At 35.1% G+C, this 20,407-nt stretch overlaps 1 protein-coding gene across 3 annotated transcripts in view; it reads right to left on the bottom strand.

Moving 5' to 3' along the window:
- Positions 1-20,407, bottom strand: part of LOC136032165 (triple functional domain protein-like) — a 393,821-nt gene that overhangs the window by 96,033 nt on the left and 277,381 nt on the right. For all 3 annotated transcript variants that reach the window (XM_065712353.1, XM_065712354.1, XM_065712355.1), the window contains exon 32: positions 853-919. In XM_065712353.1, the coding sequence (XP_065568425.1) occupies positions 853-919 (67 nt within the window). The remainder of the gene's footprint in view (positions 1-852; positions 920-20,407) is intronic.

Genomic DNA, 20,407 nt, shown 5'->3' with positions numbered 1-20,407 from the left:
ACGGATGTCTGAAAAGGATAGGGATGCAGGAGGTTCGTACGCTGCTGTGATGACCCAAAGGATCTAGGAGCTGCAATGAATTGTCAATGGTAGTGGTAAATGTAGTCCTTTCTGCGCCTCCACGGCTGTCTGGACACGAAGCTCAAACTTTATTTCCCTTGCTGCACTCCAAATTAAGCTTCTCCTGTGTAAGATTTAGGTACCGCTAGGGTCATCCTTTTTCGGAAAAAGAAGAAAAGGAAGATGAATGCAGTTCCCTTACTCAGAGGATGGTTACAAGGACTCATTTTAATGGTAGTTGAGACACGCTGATAAAAGGTCACTCAACCTGCAAAAACGACTATAAAAAACGTTGTATATTTCACAGTATAATGATGAAATATTTGAAACCAGATTGGGATCTGCATTTGAAGCAGATACGTCTTGTATTATGAGAATTATACGAAATACCCCTTGGATGGTTTACAATAGCCCCATCATACCCTTTTTTGATAGCTTAAATGATGTTTTTAGGGAAGAAATAGATCAAATTCATGCGAAAACAGCATGGGAAAGAGGGCACCTATACTACTTACTTCTTGAAAAAAGTCAACGGTAATGGCTTTTTAGACCAAAATACTGCTTTTGAGGTTGAAAGACTGTTTGCCAGTGCGTCTGAGTAAACCGTAAATATAAAAAAAGACAATATCAGATCCTCCCCCTAGCAGAAACCATCAAGATACTCTAAAATCAGGGATCCAAAGAATTTGCAACTAGTCATAAATACGAAATAATGGAGAAAAAAAAATCTAGGCTAAGTCTGTACAGGGTTGCTCTTTCAAAAGTCGGTTTAATGATGACGTAGAGACTTACCTGGCATGTCCGCTACGCTTATTAAGCGGGGAACTCCCTTGACTGTTGCCATCTCCAGAACAAAGATCTGAAACAAAATCACTTTTATTACAATTTTCTATCCCTAGAGATTTCAACTTTTTTAAAACATTCATGATTCAACTAAGACAACCGCAAAAATGAAATGATAAAATACACTCTCCAAAGGCAGGAAATTTGGATTGTGTTTAATTAGTGAGATAAGATTCGAGTCTGATGTACAAAATTTAACTACATGAAGAAACAATCGCTAAATTAAGAGAGATAAAAAAAAACGAGAAGAAAAACAAAAAATTGAAATATGCAAAATGTACAAGCCAAATATATACCGGACTTTCACACAGCCCTTCCCGATGATTAATCTGGATGATCCAAGAGCGTAAAGAGCTTGACGTAAACTTCGCTATTAAGCAGGAATTTATTTGGAGACAGGGTATATTTCAGGGGATGTCCATAGCAAAAAAAAAAAAAAAACAAAAACAAAAGATAAGATAAGATAAAAATGAGTTGGGAATACGAAGAATACGGAAAGCATCGCGAAAATCTTACAATTTTGAATCACCATATATATATATATATATATATATATATATATATATATATATATATATATATATATATATATATATATATATATATATATATATATATATATATATATATATATATATATATATATATTGATAAGAAAGTGATATTATGTAACGCACATGCGATATGATTTAAAGTAGTGACTTGTGGCCGCCAGATGGCCGAAATCCCGGGCGTATCTAATGAGGAATCCCTTTGTCTACCTGTCTAGCCAGTCTGCCAAGATTTTGAGTTATGTACTTATAATCAGATGCCTTTGACTTGGCATTATTGTATCAACAAAACTATTGGTTTTACAATTTATTAGTTTGGCGATGGCACAGTTGAAAAATATATTCTTACATAATTAACCATTGAAATACATGATAAAACTTGAGCAAACCCCCCCTCCCTTTAATTTGGCCTGGGGGAGGGTCTAGACAATGAAAAAAGAAATAACGGTCACATGTAGATAAGATCACAGTACTTACAAAGCCAAAATGCTTATAGAGAACTAGTTTTAGTTTGAACCCTCTAACTTCAATGGCTCAATCAGCCCAAGATGTTATTTTTCACTTGAGCTCAGACAACAATGAGCCAAATTACAAATTGCAATCATGAGATAGAGTTAATCTAAAACTAAAAATGAAGACCACGGAATCTTAACTCGTACGTCGTATGACAGGAAAGTTTCAATAGCAAAATTTAAAAATGCTGCTTCTAATAATGTGCACGTTAATCCTTATAATTTTGTAGTTTGGCTTACAATTTGGCTCTAGCTTTGGCTTTAACCGAGATTACAAAGAATGGGGAAAATTCAGCTATTAGTCACCAAAACAGACTTGATGGGCTTACGGGTAATTTCGTCGATCCCTTTATGTTAGAAGCTTTTTCTGCTGGTTAGAAGAAACGATTTACATTCATAAAGAGCATCTGTAATACAATCCATAGGACTTTAGGCACCGCGGTGAATAGAATAATACTATATACCACTGTGTGTATTTTATTTCTCGTCATACAGACAATAACAGATAGAGAAGAATACGAAAAAAGAAAATAAAAGCGCATACAACTTATAAAACAACAACTCAAAAAAAAAAAAAATTGCCATGGGTGGCCAGCTACTCAGATGCACCCAAAGCTCCTGAAGCTTTTCGAATGGGCCAGACAAAATGTGGGACAATGCTACACTACCATACATTTTTACATTGACTTCTACTTAATTGAAATGGTGAACTTAAAATCGAGCCATAAACTCGGCGTGTTTTACACCCAAAATGCTCTAACAAAACAGTTGCGTTTTACAGCCCCTACAAAGCGCTTCAAAGATGCCTGAACTTGTTGGGTTGCTAACTGTTTTCAATTATAATACTGGAAGCCGTTTAATGTTTATTAATTTAAAAACTTTTCCCACAAAACAAGTTTTTCAAAGAAAAGTAAAGAGCTTCATCGAGTCAATAATGAACAGAAAAAAGTCAAATTATCTTCCAAGCACATAACTACCACAAATCGCTATCAATGAATAAATAAAACTCAAAACGAACAGAAATTACAATAAATAGCCGAGTCAAACCCAAAACGAGCTAATGATAACATGAGTAAAGCTCTAGTTTTATATTTACAAAGGTTTCTCGTATATACCACAACAAATTCGTCTCTATACTAGGACAATTGAGTCCAGTACATTGGCGCACAATACTCCTCCATTACACTTTATTTAAAGCTGCTGCTTAGTACATTCCCCCACCAATGTTATCCAGCCCTATTGAAACCAGGCAAGACTAGCACATCCTACTCATGTGTTGGGATAAGTCCATCAATTTCCTCATTATTGTCAATAACACTGACATTTTGGAATACAATTTTAGACTTTGGGAGAAATACAGACAAAAAAGTTATTTCTTTTTGTTTAACAAGGATGAATTTTTGAACCTTTATGCAATGTATATCCGCTATGTAAATTAAAAATTAAAGCTAGGTAACTAATAATGATGGTTAAAAAAGAGGCTTTACAAGAACCAATTCGCAATCCAACCTTAAAAAGTCCCGACATTAGCTACATTAGTGTCTCTGGAGATTTTGATATCTGAAGCATTTGGCAAATAACACACACATTCGTGTATAATAAAACGTTACATCACCTTAAAGCAGAAACTTTGTAAAAAAGGCTTTGTCACCATTAATGCCGTTGGACATACAAATAGAAAGTTCTTCAAGTCTATCGCTGATAACTTATGGGCAGCTAATGGACTTCATAAACTTTTATAGCATTTGTGTCGAAATATTTGGATAGTAATTTCCAAATACCTAATTGCAAACTTCCAGTAACAGATTATCTTTTAGTATTTAATATTTACCTGTGTTTTGTCGGTCAAATTTTTAATAGAGGCACAAACAAGAGCTGGGAGACCGAGGGATTGCATCCCTTCCATTAAAAGACAAAAAATATACGAAAAATATTTTCAAGCCCTTGAGCTCCCTCCTGACCCAAAGGCTTTAATTAATGAAGAAGAGGGAGAACAGTCTCATTTGTGCATTATAATGTTATGGTATTAATAATGTTAATTATATTAATGACAATTAACGATGTTGTGTTTCTCATTTAAATCGAAAAAATTCTGAAAAACGTGAATATTTGCACGCACAGTAATGAATAATCTATCCGATACGATATGAGACCCCGAACAAGTGAAAATATATCTGACGTAAAAATTTATCTATATGTCAAGTTTCATCATTTTGATACTCTTTTTATTTTTTTATACAGTGACAGTATTCTTCATAAAAAGTTCGGTTCCTGAATTTACTACTTAATGACATAGGAATGTCAATATTAACTTTCTAAGAACAAAAATAAAATTATGCAATTAAATAAAAAAGAAGAAAGTGTTTATCATTCGATGATGAACGCCAAAACATCTGGTAAGATAAGAAAGGTGACGAAACTTATGCGCAAATTAATTTGAAGAAGATTCAGGCTAGAATATGTGACTGCAATGGGTAAGAAAGAAAAAATGAGTAGAACACATTTACACATCCATCCACAGGAGAGGGTATGGGGGCGGTTTGTTTCAAACGACATGACACCTGAAAATTTTGAGCAATCTACATCTAAAAACCATTTTTTGCCTCTTATACCCCCCCCCCTTCAGAAAAACCCCTCCAGTTACTTATTATTCACACTTCGGGTGTTTTTTTTCTGTGTTGCTAACTTGAAATTCGCAATAATAATAATCTTTAAATTAAAAGAATGCTGTTATTAACTTGTTCGTACGAAATAAGCCTATTCTACTGGTTATTCTTCGTCACTGCGACTCCATTTGCTTGAGGTGCGGCTATTTTGCTAGGTAGAACCTATTATTGCGTTATTTGTTAAAAAAAACCTTTTCTTCTGATGAATGCTTGCCATCTGATTTGACGCTAATAAGCAGAATAGATGACTCTCATCTCTATCATTTTGCCAAAGATTCTGGGATATGCCAAAGCCTGGTACGCATAGAATTTAATGCTTGTTATAGACTGGCTTTTATTTCATTTACAGTTTTTACTCTTTTTTAAGTGAGATATTGATTTTCAACTAGATAATAAAGAAAACTAATTCCTAAAAGTAACCTCTCAAAATAACCCCTGAAAAATTTACAAAATTATATAGTTATTTCAATGCGACACAGCAAATCGAATGATTTCTATGCTTTATCATTATATATATATATATATTTATATATGGCATTAGTCTGGTTTCTATAGGTAGCAAATTACTTAACCAAAGAAACACATTAAAGTGATAAGTTCTATGTATGACAACAGCACTGCTGCGGTTAAGGTAAAAGATAAGATTAGCAACTGGTTTTGTATTAAATCAGGAGCTAAGCAGGGTTGTGTTCCAACCCCCTTTTAAATGAATCATCTTGATGAAGTTTGTTAAGGAGCACAGGAAAAGCAATGGGAGACCACGGAATCAAATGGGGAGGAAAAACTCTCCAGGACTTGGATTATTTTGATGATTAAAGCATCCTAGATGACATCCTAGATGGTGTGAGCAAAATCAATAAGTTTTTAGAGATTTTGTGACTTTAGCGTGCTAGAATAGGTTTAAAAATTGATGTTAAGAAGACTAAGTCGCTAAGGCAAGGAATAAGTGAAGATGAAAATGTGACGTTGGGTAACGAAAAGATTGATCAGGTGGGCTGCTTCACATAGCTTGGTAGTATTATTAGTAAAGACGGTGGAAGTAGTAAAGATGTTAAAAGTGGAATAGCCAAGACTCAGGGTGATTTTTCACAGTTAAAAAAAGTTTGGAAGAATAGGAAGATAAGTCTGCAAACCATGATTAGAATATTGGAAGCTAGTGATGAAAGCGGTCAAATATGGCTCTGAAGCATGGACGCTCCAAAAAGCGGATGAAGGTTTGCTAGATGCTTTCCAGAGAAATTGCCAACATATTATTCTGGGTACCCGGCTGACTGACCGTATTTCAAAGAGTAGTCTGCACGGAAAATGTGGTTCAATTCCGCTTTCTAGGGCTATAATGAAAGAAAGGTTGAGATTGCTAGAGCACATTCTGTAGCAGGAGCCTGGGCCCCGGTACCCGGCACCCGGCGGGCTTCTATATATGGATTCTCGTTGCCGCTTGTCTTCTAACCGCAGACAACATGAGCCTTTTCTTGATGTTATGACGTCACAACAGGTTCGATACAGCCACCCTGAGAAAACACGAATTTCTCAAGGTTGTGACCAATTTAGTTCGTTATTGTGGCCAGAAATGTCAATTTGCCAGTTTTAAGAATAAAAAAACTATGTAGCTGGTTTTCGAGGCTGGGCCCCGGCTTGGCTACACGACAGGCTTGTATATATTGATTCTCATTGTCACTTATCTTGTAACCGCAGACAATGTGAGTCTCTTCTTGATGACATGGCGTCACCATAGGTTCGATAGAACCACCATGGGAAGGAAACTATTTTGCTGACTTTGAAGCAGGACCCCGGCACTCGATATATTGCTGCTCTTTCCTCAGGAAAATGGAGGGCTCTCCAGGGAACATATACAACGTTGAAGGGTCCGGAAGACTTGTACATATATTTTACATATATCTTGTCAGTCATCTCTTACTTGTGTAATTTGGCCTGCATCATAGACACTTAAAACGATACAACCATCACTGAGGCAAATATGACGTATGAATCCTTTTCAAATGTATTGATTAATATAACGTTATTTACGTTATTTTCAAAAATTAAGACTCTTGACTAATTTTCTCAAACTTCTGGCCTATCTAGATCGTTTTTTTAGGCAAGAACATCCCAGGATACCAATTTTCCCAAAAAAATATGGAGCCGTTTTCGAAAAATAGTATAAACAAATATACAATAAATACGGAATTACTATCCTTTTCTAACCTCGTATCTACTCGCTCGGGCCTGTGGGTCTCGTGAGCTACGCTCAATAACTCGGTCCCATGGCACCAAAGATGACCCTCGCGTCGCTTGGGCTTCCCTACATGATTTTATCTCAGCATAATATTACATCGGACTATTGGCTTTTTCTTCCAGCTCTCGCAGATACATATACGTATCTTTTGACCATGTTATATAATTGCCATTTTTTACGATGGTCAGACTACACAAAAGTATTCATGCAATGTCATTTATACCGATTTGAATTGCATTGTGAAGTCCAATTTCTAGTTTATATTTTACTTCTTTTTTTACAGACAAACCTTCATTCTTATGGTTCCAAACTGAACCGTTTTCCCTTCGTACATTTTAGCAAAAATTTGATGATAATTTCTTAAGCAGAACAGGGTTGTGCGAGCTGAGCACCAACATTTGGCTAAGAACAACTGAAATGAAGCACACATTTCTGAGAGGTACAAGTGAAATACACAAAAAACGTTTTTGTGGCTATTCAGAAAAAGTATAGAAAGAAAACGGCTTGAACCTCTAAAAATCTCACGATTCTAAACTAACGAGTTAAACTGAAAAGTTTAGCTGCCAATCACTGAATGAACAGTAAACATATTTATGTACACACACACTCATATATATATATATATATATATATATATATATATATATATATATATATATATATATATATATATATATATATATATATATATATATATATATATATATATATATAAATATATATACATATTGTGCGTTTCAGTTTATCTTTTTTTTCTTTTCTTTTTTTAAATTAAGGAGCATTTTTTACCATGAGACATGGAATACCTTCATTTTGTTAGAATCCAGCAATTTACTCCTTGAAAAAGCTTTCTTTTATAATCATCCCAATCATATTATGAACAGATAAATTTACAAAGAATTAAGAGATTACACTTTAAAATAATCCAACACACCAATGATCCAAATTATTCCTGCAACATAGATGGCTTGTAAACGAGTTCAATCAATTTAATCTATCGATATTATAGAGAACAGAAGTTAGTCAGTTATACTAGTCAATTATAAATAAGTGATTTTGATTTTTAAAATTTGAATCCTGAGGACATTTTAAACTTAAAGATGTCAGATAACTCAACATATCAGGATTCGAACCGTCGAGACAACATAGGGGGTTTGAAGACGTTGATTGAGGAATACAATCTTAAGATATTCGTTATCATTTATAAATCACTTTCCTGACTCTATGTTCTTAACTTGATACACATTTATTGGTTGGTTACCAACACAACGCGAATTCCTTATCAAGCTGCAAAAAAAACTCTGCCGTTATTGCGACGTTTTGTCACACACGTTTGAATTTCCGAATACGATCGAAGATTCAGTTTTAAAAATGAAAAAAAAAAGTCTTTCTGACGAAAGTTGCGCTAGCTTCAGCAATAGCACCAATCGTAGTAGAAGTAGCAGTAGTATGCACAGAGTGCCTTTTGATTAGTTCAAACACGCCTGAAAGTTTCAACTTAATACTCAAAACCGTTCCTGAGATATTACTGATACACCATTTTGACAACCCACATGCAAATAGTATGTTTTGATTTAGTTCAGCATTCCTTTAAACGTTCCCTGAAAGCTTCACCTTAATATCCTTAGGCTCAGCAATAGTAATAGTTGTACTACTAGTATAGTTGTACTAATAGTAATAGTTGTACTACTAGTACAACTATTACTACTGCTGAGCCTAAGGATATTAAGGTGAAGCTTTCAGGGAACGTTTAAAGGAATGCGTAGTAGGCTAGTAATAGAATAAGTATTAGCAGTATGCACTTCGCGCCTTTTGTTTTTTCAACTTCCTCCTCTACCTACCCTGAAACTTTCAACTAAATCCTCTAAGCCGTTCCTAAAATATTACTGGTACAACCTTTTTTACAACCTTTATGCATATGGTGTGTTTCGATTTAGTTCAACTTCCCCCTCAACATTCCCTTGGATTTTCTCTCCTGCTAAAGGATAAATACTAAATATTAGCCTTTTTGGACACCAAGGATCAAACATACCTATCTTTGCCAATAACAAATACGGGATGTAAAGAACGGGCGAATTGTATAGTTTACAACGTATAAATTACATCCCTTGTTCCAAGGGCTGAGTGCGTGTGTGTGTGGGGCTGTCATCCCCAGAGGCATAGATATTGGACCTTTCAACTATGCTGAACCAAATGGCTATCTCAAAGTTTTTGGAGGAATAAGGGGGCTGGGGGGCTGCTTGCTCTCCAATCATTTTTGGAATCTCAAAAAAACAAAAACTTTTAGTTTTCCAATCAAATGAACCCCCGACGAAGCTCCAACGACAACTCCTTCCATACGAAGTGTCTTTATGAAAAAAAGAAAATATTACATAGAGCATACTTAACCCTTTACTTAGACAGCACTATTAAACTACCTAAGATTACTTTTTTCTATTATAATCAACAGCAAGCACACTGAATTTATGAAAAATATTGAGGGGGCTGGGAGGGGGAGAAAACAAGAGAGAGGATCGTAAAACTCAGATTAAAGGTTTTCAACCACGGAGATTATGACGGCCCCTTTTCATATTTCCTAGCATTTTCACTCCAGATATGGTACCAAAAGTGCCACTTTCGGCGTCATATGGCAATTTACGGCGGCGTCATCAAGACGGTATTATAAAAAAACACGTAAATGTAAAAATTAGCTTTTAAATAATACCTTAAACAGCTCTCTGTGATGTCGCACAAGTCTGCTAGTTCTATCTGTCAGTAGATGATTTATGAAAAATATTAAGGGGCCTGGGATGGGGGGAATCGAACTTGGGGTTTTTCAACCATGAAAAATATGATACTACCCTTTTCATTCTTCCAAGACTTTCTATTGCAGTCCATTTTTTGGGTGGCATATGACACTTCATGATGGCGTTATTAAGTCAAATTTATAAAAATAAATTAGATATAAAAATTAGAATTTAAATGCAAAAACAGTGATCATCCTTGTTGTTCGAGGTACGGAGCTGTGAGTTATAGAATTTCAAAAATGGCGATTCCAATAATGTACTTTTCGTTTTGATCCAATGCCATTTTCGAGAGGTTTCAGGCGAATTTCTAAAATTTCTGTAAATTTGTTTTCAAAATAACATTTTACTATTAAAATTAATCAAAATAATAGTTATCATTAATGAACAAGCTACAAATGAAAATATTCTTCACTAGACAGTATTTTGGGTATTTATCTATTATATCGACCCCACTCAAGAATTAAGCTGAGTAAAACTCGAGAACAAACTGGTTTCATCTGTCTGTATTAAGAGACAATTAACTTACGCTAAGTGGAAAACAAGTGGCTGTGACAGAATATATTAGACCTATGTAGTTTGAGCGATATATTTGCACAATAGGGGGTGGGGGTAAAGTATTTGGGCAACGTGAAGTTGAAAAACAATGCTTACTTCATAAAATGCAGAATAATTGTAGCTAACAAATTTTGCATGCAGATCCACAATACTTTACTCCCACCCCTCCCCCTAATGTGCAAATATATAGCCCAAATTTAGATCTAAAGTATTATATTTTCATCATGTTTTGGCATATTTCATTATGATCAATCTAACTTTACTTCTTCAGTGGGGTCACTACAACAGATAGGTACCGTTTTTTTTTCTTTAAACAAACTTTTAAACTTTCGGTTACTATGGGCCGTGGTTCCCTTTTTACTAAATTGTAGCTATTGCTACAAGCATGATAAATTGAATCTTGTTATTTGACAAAATGCCTTTAATTTCACGAGACAACAATGTGTAAACGAGAAAGATGGGATTCTCTGAATTCAGAAATTGCACATAACGAGAATCTTATGAGAAGTTTTATTGGATTTGATAATTCCCATATACTCTAAATGGGTACCAGGAGAAAACAAGGGAAGGTAAACAGGAAGGTTGTGCGAAAGCAGAGGATTACTGCCCCCTCCATCGCACTTCCTAGCTGAAGGGCTAAGAAATGGAGATCAGCACCGCCAGTAGGGACTGTTAAGTTTACTGCCGTATTATTTACCTTTTTTATATACGTCAAGAAATCTTTTCGATACGGTATAATAAACTGAACGAGTTCAACGCTTACAAAACTTGTTGAAAAAAAGAAGAAAATTTACGAGAAGCGGCAAGTGTTGCTAAGAAAAGAAAAGTTTCTTAAAATAAAAAGTAGAAAATACAATAGCTTAGAAAATTTGCCATCCAAGTTGACAACCAACTAGATGAAAAAAGGCAGCTGTTTGACAAGACAGAGACGGGTTTCTATTGCAAGAACCAAAATAGAAACTGAGCAAGATAAATACTTTCCCGAAAAGCTAAATAGGTTTGTTCAATCAATAAAATACATTAATGAAGACAAAACGCGGTGGTATCTAATAAATATATTCTATTTTAATTAACTTCCATTTAATAAATAAATACCAGGGTGCTAATCCCGGTATTTATTTATTTATAATAAGGCAGCCTTTATTTATGTAATTGTAAGTAACCGAATAAATTTAATCTGATCTGGTCAACAAATTTTACCATGACAGTACAAAGAAAGTTTAGAGAGCCTTTTTCCTTTTAAATCAGACATTGTTTTTGATAGGTCAGTTATGTTTTCAATGACAGCAAGGTCAAAGAACATTTAAATTGTTCAAATATAACTTAAACAAAATTTTATTTGAGACGCCTCATTTGTGCCTTTTTTCGAAAAAAAGAGATTTGTGGGTGTGCTTAAAATTTATATTTGAGATAGACAAACACACTATGAACGAAGAGACTTTAGGGATGTAACTGTAAGTGCCAGAATAAATTTAATTTGATCTGGTCAATAAACTTGTCCATGACAGCACAGTACAAAGAATATTTAGAGAGCATTTTTCCTTTTAAATCAAATGCCACTTTTGATTGGTCAGTTATGTTTTCTATGATAGTAAGGTTAAAGAATATTTTAAATTGTTACAATATAACTTAAACAGCGTTTTATTAGCAGGGCCTCATATGTACCTTTTTTTTGGAAAAAAAAGAGATTCGTTGGGGTTAATCAAATTTATATGACTTTTGGGATGTAATAGTAAGCAACTGAATAAATAACTATAATTCTGAATAAATAAGCAACTGAAATTTTTTCTATGACAGCACAGTACAAAGAAAGCTTAGAGAGCCGTTTTCCTTTTAAGTCAGACATCGTTTTTGATTGGTCAGTTATTTTTTCAATGACAGCAAGGTCAAAGAATATTTAAAATTGTTAAAATTTAGTTTAAACAAGATTTTATTATTAGGGTCTCATTTGCGCCTTTTTTTTCGAAAAAGAAATTCATTGGGGTTATTCAAATTTATCTTTCAGATGGAAAAAACACACTATGAACAAAGAGACTTCTGGGATGTAGTTGTAAGTAACTGAATATATTTGATCTGACCCTGTCAATAAACTTTTACTTGACAGCACAGTACAAAGAACGTTTAGAGAGCCGTTTTCCTTTTAAATCAGACATCGTATTTAATTGGTCCAGTTAAAATTAAATTGTTAAAACTTAATTTGAACAACATTTTATCAGCAAGCGCCTTGCGCTTGCGCATTTGCGCCTTTTTTTCGAAAAAAAAAGAGATTCGTGGGGTTATTCAAATTTATCTTTCAGATGGACAAACACACTATGACAAAGAGACTTTTGGGATGCAGTTGTAATTACCGAAATAAATTTAATTTGATCTGGTCAATAAACTTTTCCATGACAGCATAGTACAGAGAACGTTTAGAGAACCTTTTCCCTTTTAAATCAAATGTCGTTTTTGATTGGTCAGTTATGTTTTCTACGACAGCGGGGTCAAAGAATAATTAAAATTTTTAAAATTTAATTTAAAGAGCATTTTATTATTTGTGCCTTTTTTCAAAAAAAAGATACATGGGGGTTATTCAAATTTATCTTTCAGACAGCTCACTGTGAAGACATAGACAAACACACTGTGAACAAAGAAACTTTGAGGATGTAATCGTAACCAACCAAATGAGAGTGACAAATGACATAAAATTCTTGGCAAAGAGATAATTCTTTCAAATAGAATTTTAGTGTGAAAAAAACTAGTTATCCAAATCCCGAAAAAGAACTGGCTCTTGCAAGATGATTTGCAGCATCCTATTCACAAAGAACTGAAAAGGATCTTTGAAATTATAAACAATATATACTAGATAAAATAACACCAATTTAGATTACAAATGGGCGCACAAATCTTCAGCTGTCAAATTTTATTGGTTAAGAAAGGACATGTAATGACTCTTTAGCTGAAAGATTGGTAAAAATAAATTTAGCCCAGAGGAGACAAGAATTGGCGACGAGATGTGACAGCAACAATAATTTCTAATATCACACGTAATATTGAGAAACAAAATTATTATACACAAAGAAACAAATAAGAAAAATTTTATGGGTTGAGAAGTAAATAGAGAAAAAAATTAAATAGTGAAATATTATATATGGGATTATCAGGTGACGATCCAAGAGATGACCTTCGATCATGGCTCAACTCGAATCAAACTCAGTCCAGATTCCTGTCAGCTTCTAAACCAAGTTTTTAATCAAGATAATTCCAGGTGGAAATTTTGTTTATAAAGTTTCACCCTATAACGACCGGAAATAATTTTTTTTTAATGGACAAGAAAAATCAATCCGCGTTAGTAATGAAATAGCTCTTCAATCCGTCTTAAAATCTTGGACCCACGATCAAACATGCAGGTCAAAGATCTGTATAAAAAAAAATATTCCCTAAACTGAGCAATTGTATCATTTCTATGAGCCTTTATATCAAGTACGCAGACACTTATTGCGACGAATGATTTGGCAACACTTTGGGCTGGGGAGGGGAAACAATAAAAAGGGCAAACATGAAAACCATGGGACACATCGAAAAAATCTTTAAATTCCAGGAAGACAGAGCGTGGACCGAGGTCTCCCTCTGGCCCGGTGTCTGTTTCTGCATAATATAAAGAAACAAAGCTTTCCTTATTGAAGTAAAGAGCAAGGTCGAAATATAAAACGATTAAAAGTTATTTTTCGCTCCATATTCAACATATATCTTTAAAAATTAGCTAAAATATACGAACTCATATAAAACTTAGCTAAAATATACCAACTCATGACATTTTCCTGTATTCATAGAAATTTTGAAAAACCAGCCCTGTACATGATTTTTGTACATCGTATTTAAACAATGGTTTCAAGCACAGACAAGCTGTATTTTTAATACAGATATGGTGCAAAATTTTAAGATGGGGGATTGTAAACCTCTGGTCAAGGATTTTCGACCATAGTGAATCTAATGGTTCACTTTTCATTTCAATATCCCACCATTTCCAAGAATTTTTTTTTGGAAATTCTTGGAAAAAATTGTCTTAATTAACTTATAAAATTTCCTGAATCAAAATTATTTAAACTGTTCTTGATTTTTCATTTACTAAGGGGACTGGGAATAGAAGTATTCAAGAGGGGGATCCAATTAATGGTTTTCAACCATGGAATTTTCCCTGCTTATGGTTCAAATCCTTTCGACTCCAGAAATGACACAAAAAGCCCCATTTCTGGTGACATATGGTATTTTACAACTGCAGTATCAAACAATTTTTATACAAAGCACGTAAACGTAAAACATAGCTTTCAAATGACCTCTTAAACAGCTCTCTACGATATTCCAGTAACTGAGATAATTAAAAAAGAGACATATAAGCGTCTCAAGCTCTTTTCAAAATTCCCATAAAACAATTTTCGTGATTCACGTTTACTGTTAATATAAACATAAATAGTAGTTGTTATTCCTGCATGAAATTTAACTTAAATTTTTTTCATTAAACATTTTTATTATCAAAGCGCAGTTGTTAGTTTTCACTTACTAAGAGGGTTGGGAGGGGGAATATTTAACAGGAGGAAATGTAAGCCTCCGGACAAGGATTTCAACCATACCGATTTTTTAGTGACACTCTTGTCATGCTTTGCAGCAAAAAAACTCCAGATATGTCGTCAAGACCTGTCATTTTGGTGCCATATGACGCTTAGTGCCAGTGTGCCATGATGGCCTTAGATATAATATTGCCTATATAAGATTGGATATTTTGGATATGGATGGCAGATTGCCAAAGATAGTGCTTGTTGACCATCTGTCTAAGGCCAAACGAAAAATAGGTCGTCCCCGAATGGGGTGGGATGATGTTGTAAGGAGAGATTTAAGGGAAATGGGAATTTTTTGGGAAGGAGAAACGTGCGTAGCTGTTTTGGACTCATGCGGCTTGGTGCTGCAGAGAGTTGTTGTCAGTATCGGTAGTTTGAATATAAGAATTAGGTTCTAAACAAGCCCTTAATAAGCTTCCTATAATGTCCCAGTGACCCACTAGCACCGCAAAAAAAAACAGAACTAGCCAGTGTTAATCGTATTTTAGCCGAACGCAGACTAAAGTACGATCGGCAGGTTTTGGTTTTCGATCAAATTGATTCTAAAGGGGTAGTTTTCATTTCAACCGATGACCATCTTCAAGGGATTTCAGGCTCTTTTTCAAAATTCCCATCAGAATCGTTTTTACAGCAAACTTTTTCTACTAACCATTTAATCAATGGTTAAGACTTAACCATTAAAAAAACTTTTAGCTACTCTGGGGAGTGGTCCGCTCTTTACTATGTTGTAGCTATTGCTGCAACCATGAGTTATACTATTCATTTTTGAGACGCAAAGACCAACATTTTTAGGTTCAATCGGAAGTTACTAAGACTTGCCTCTGAGCTCTTCAAAAGACTCTCGTAGATAATTCATTTCCTGTATATCCCAAATCAACAGAGCACATAATAATCGCACACAATTGGATGGCCAAACTTAAACTGGGATCCACTCTAAGCAATAAACTAAGTGTGGACGATCACGGCGGAGACTATATGCCAAGCAAAACACATTCACAAGAGAAATTCACTTTGATTTACAGGGTGACAGAAATCTATAGAAAACTATGCTGAGAAAAAAGCTTGAAAGGATCATCCAGATTCCAGATTCCATCATCCAGATTCTGTAATTAATTTGTTTTTTTCTCATTTCGTAGATTTTAGTTAAAATTTAGGAATCCGCGTTTCTCAGCAGCATCTCTTCACTTGATTTTTGTTGTTAAACACACTCGTCAATTACTTTAGCCGAAGAACAGTTTACCAAAAAAAAAGTTAATTTCACAATTCCAAATAAAAAAATTTGGCTCAACTTGCTTTTGTACGCACCGCGTAGGATTCAGCGCGCATCTATGAATGATTTCTGAGACTGCACTGGCTAAAATTTTCTCATTTTTGTGTACCTATCAAAATTCATTTCTTTCTGATACACTGAGTAGGAATAATAGCTACTCTATTATTAAAAAGAACAACCTGAATTCATTAAAACTCATTAAAAAGGATTTTTTCTTCAGGGACCTTGAAGTTAAAAAAAATCAAAATTTTCCAATAGCAATTACCATATCTCTCAGAACTTAAAAAAATGGTACTTAAGTATTATACGAGAAACAGTCGAGAATTAAAAGCTTGATTAATGGTAATAGAATAAAACAAAATGTGATGAAAATATAATACTTTATTAGCAAAAGTGTGGAAACTACAACAAGGAATTAAGGAAGGGGGGCCGCCCCAGAGCGCATTATATTAAATATATAACCTAAACTAAACAAAATACCAGCTAATAATTAATTAAAATATGGCAACTATGTATTTTCCCAGCGAGGCGAAGTTAATTGTCTAGTATTAACACCGTATAAAATGGGTAATGTCTCATGTTCGCGATCCAAATTCTCGAGAGTTTCTCGTATAAACTTTTCTCGTAATAAACTTTTTTAAAAATTCTTATTCAGTGTAAATTTAATTTTTATCTTGGGCATTTTAGCATCAAAAATGTAAATGTGTAATATGTGCAGGAAATAAATGAAATGTATTCTTCAATCCGATATTATAGTAATACATTAAGAATTATAAGTGAATAGCCAGCAAAAACCTTTGGATTAACCAAATGGCGCCAGATATTATAGGTTATATTAATACGGTATATATTTTTCAGCGGTCTACAAGTACAACTGCTTCGGTACTTTTGCACACTGTTTCTGGAAATTAACCTTCCCATTCTCAACCATGAAGATCTTTGTACTAAACAATAACTGCCTCAAATCCTATAAAACTAGACCTATACAACAGAGTAATATACATACATCGAGCCTAACTATGAAAATTCAGAAGGCATTCTGAAAATCTTCAACGTGTTTTTAGTTTCCTCGCCCTCTTCTAAAAGTCATACTTGTAACATATCACATTTTGAATTACTGCAGCCAAACTGTACTAGTGAGAACCTAACAAAATATACACAGCATGCAAAGGGTAGATTATTTTGCATGCTGCAGTATTCTATCGGTCGTATAGTGGGTGACAGGGGTATAGATACTTAGCTAGTTTTTTCAGCATCCTGAATTAATATTCGTTTTAGAACCTGTCCTATTAACCTAGTCTCTTACTTAGCCTCTATTACTTGACCTACTTAATTAACCCCTTAACCTAGCCTCCTTAGGGGAACCTCAGCAATATTTATATTTTTCCTGTTTGGGTTAACTGAGACATGAAACACCACTCCTAGGAGTTGCCAACACCTTGCTAAGTTTTGGCCGATCTCCAAACTAAGTAACAAAACGATATGCTTTAAATTGTATAAATTAAAATGCGATTTTTAGGAGGATGGGAGCTGGATCCTGTATCCAAATGAATTAGTGTTTTCGCGCTGAATTTGTTCAATGAAGTTTGTTTTTGCTCTCATCATCCTCTAATCCATCTCTAGTTGAACTTGATAAAGACCCTTAGTTCAACTTTGCCTTTCGACCAGAGTAGAACTGTACGAACAAATCCACCTTTTAATGAACAAAAGATTACTTTCACGAGGACGGGAGGTGAAAACAAGTAGCATTAACGCCAGAGCAACCGGTAATGATTATTTAATTATTAAATAGTAGGTAATACATCTCTTTGTAGGTTTGACTGTATTATTCATTTTTATCTCTGTTCACTTCACGTTTTATTTATTCATTCACAGAACTTCTGTTCTTTTTAATTTTGACTTATGTTAGTTTATTTCTGCTTGGGCTAGATTTTAAGGATTTTTTTCGGGTGGGTGGGTTGGCCGGGGGTAATAAGAATAAAAACGCATCAAAAATTTGTTTAGATTTATTTTGTTACATTTTCACGAGTCGAACAAAAATTGGGAGGGGGTCGAACCCCCTGACCCCCTGGATACGACCGTGGACCACGTTTTACTTTTTTTGAAAGGTAAACTTTACTTCTCTTTAATTTTTTTTCAAGTTGATTTAAAGGAAATAAAATCTAGCCATGACTCACAGCACAGTAGCATTAATAGACAAAAGCCAATTAATTCGATAGCCAATTACGATTCCAAAAATACGCGCGGCTTTTTTCCCGTCTCCTCTTAAGGTTTATAATATGAAAAAAAACTTCGTTTTCTTAAAGAGTTAAAGAGGCTGCGTCCCAAAGTCGAACCTTAAAACAGTACAGGAATTAGAAGAGGCAGTTGGGGGGCTGCCGCCCCCCAAACCCCCCGCTTTTAAAGACTCTTTTGTACAGGTTTTTTGTTTTTTTGCTAACCCCCGCTCTTGGCTTCGGAAAGGCCCTCTTTAATTAACAAAAAATTGAAATGAATGAGTAATGGAATAACTTCGAAAAATGTTAAACACAAGAGGACAGGAGAACCATTGCACCGAAACTAGTAATTAGTAACAATGAAGTCCCCCCACAAAAAAAAACCTGTACAAAAGAGTCTTTAAATGCGGGGGGTTTGGGGGGCGGCAGCCCCCCAACTGCCTCTTCTAATTCCTGTACGTTTAAAGGTTCGACTTTGGGACGCAGCCTCTTTAACTCTTTAAGAAAACGAAGTTTTTTTCATATTTTTTCTGTACGTTTTTCTAAAATCCATGGTGGATGTAATTTAATCATTGTATAAAATAGAAAAAAAAATAGATAGAATGACCGAAATGTTTCTTTTGCTCATAAGAAGCTAATATTCTGTTAACTCTCAAATGATAAGCTGTCCAGGTGAAATTATACACTTTTATTTTGATGTTGTGAAAAAAACCCGCCCGTAAGGGACTTGAACCCTGGACCCGAGGATTTAAAGTCCCACGGTATACCGACTGAGCTAATCACTTGCATGCGTGTAAATATAACTTATAAATAACTTTTAAAAATTTCAAATTAACATGGACTCTTATGGAGAAATTGGTTAATTAAGTAGCTAATGCGTGGTTTCTGGAAAACAGGGAAGGAGTTATCGCATCGAGCTGAAATTTGGCAGATAAGCTCCTGGGCCCTAGAGGACCTTAACTTGTGAATTTCAGCCCGATCGGACAACGTTAAAAGGGGGGGAGGGGGTTGGGGGGTCGAAACTTTGGGGGGGTTAAGATTTTCCTACGAAACTTTCCAGGAAAATTACTCGGAGAATTCCGCGTCAAATGAGTCTTCGTACACCCAGATCCGATGTCGGCTGTGACCTGTAGGCGTCTAGAAAAAAAAAAGAAAATGAACATTAAGTGGCTATGCGTGGTTTCTGGAAAACAGGGAAGGAGTTATCGGATCGAGCTGAAATTTCGCGGATAAGCTCCTGGGCCCTAGGGGACCTTAACTTGTGAATTTCATCGTTGCCCGATCGGACAACGTTAAAGGGGGGCTGGGGTTGACGGGTCGAAACTTTCGGCCAGATTTTCCCCATGAAGGAAAAGTTGGAGGGGGATGAAATTTGGCAGGTTTCTTAGTTGGAGCTCGGGCTACGAAATGCATCCCTCCCCATCCCTCTGCGGCCACTGGAACCGAAGATCGCTTAACATTGTCGTGGTTCGCCTCTTTATAGAGGCACGAGTGTGCCTCCTTGATATGCCCTGTATCAATTTGCCGGTAAAATTTATTTACACTTGTATTTTCTTGTACTACAGCGCAAAATTAAGATTGCAGCGCAAAAAGAGATATCATTCAATAGCAAAGAGTATACTCTTGAGGACTTAGATTTTTCTTTTTTATGGCACTTGGTATTAACCAAGTGACATATAGCAATCGCCAATTCTGTCGGTCTGTCTGTCGGTCCCGGTTTTGCTACTTTAGGCACTTCCAGGTAAGCTAGGACGATGAAATTTGGCAGGCGTATCAGGGACATGACCAGCTTAAATTAGAAATAGTCGTTTTCCCAATTTGACCATCTGGGGGGCGGAGTGGGGGCCGGTTAATTCGTAACAAATAGAAAAAATGAAGTATTTTTAACTTATGAGCGGGTGATGGGATCTAAATGAAATTTGATGTTTGGAATGATATTGTGTCTCAGAGCTCTTATTTTAAATCCAAAACGGATCTGATGACATTGGGGGGAGTTGGAGGGGGGACATAAAATCTTGGAAACACTTAGAAGGGAGGGATCGGGATGAAACTTGATGGGAAAAATAAGTACAAGTCCCAGAAACATGATTGATATAATCGGAACGGATCCGCTCTCT

Source organism: Artemia franciscana, chromosome 10, assembly GCF_032884065.1.
Source record: "Artemia franciscana chromosome 10, ASM3288406v1, whole genome shotgun sequence".
Classification (NCBI taxonomy): Eukaryota; Metazoa; Arthropoda; class Branchiopoda; order Anostraca; family Artemiidae; genus Artemia; species Artemia franciscana.
The sequence above is the reverse complement of the archived record's forward strand: the minus strand, read 5'-3'. Positions and strand labels throughout refer to the sequence as shown.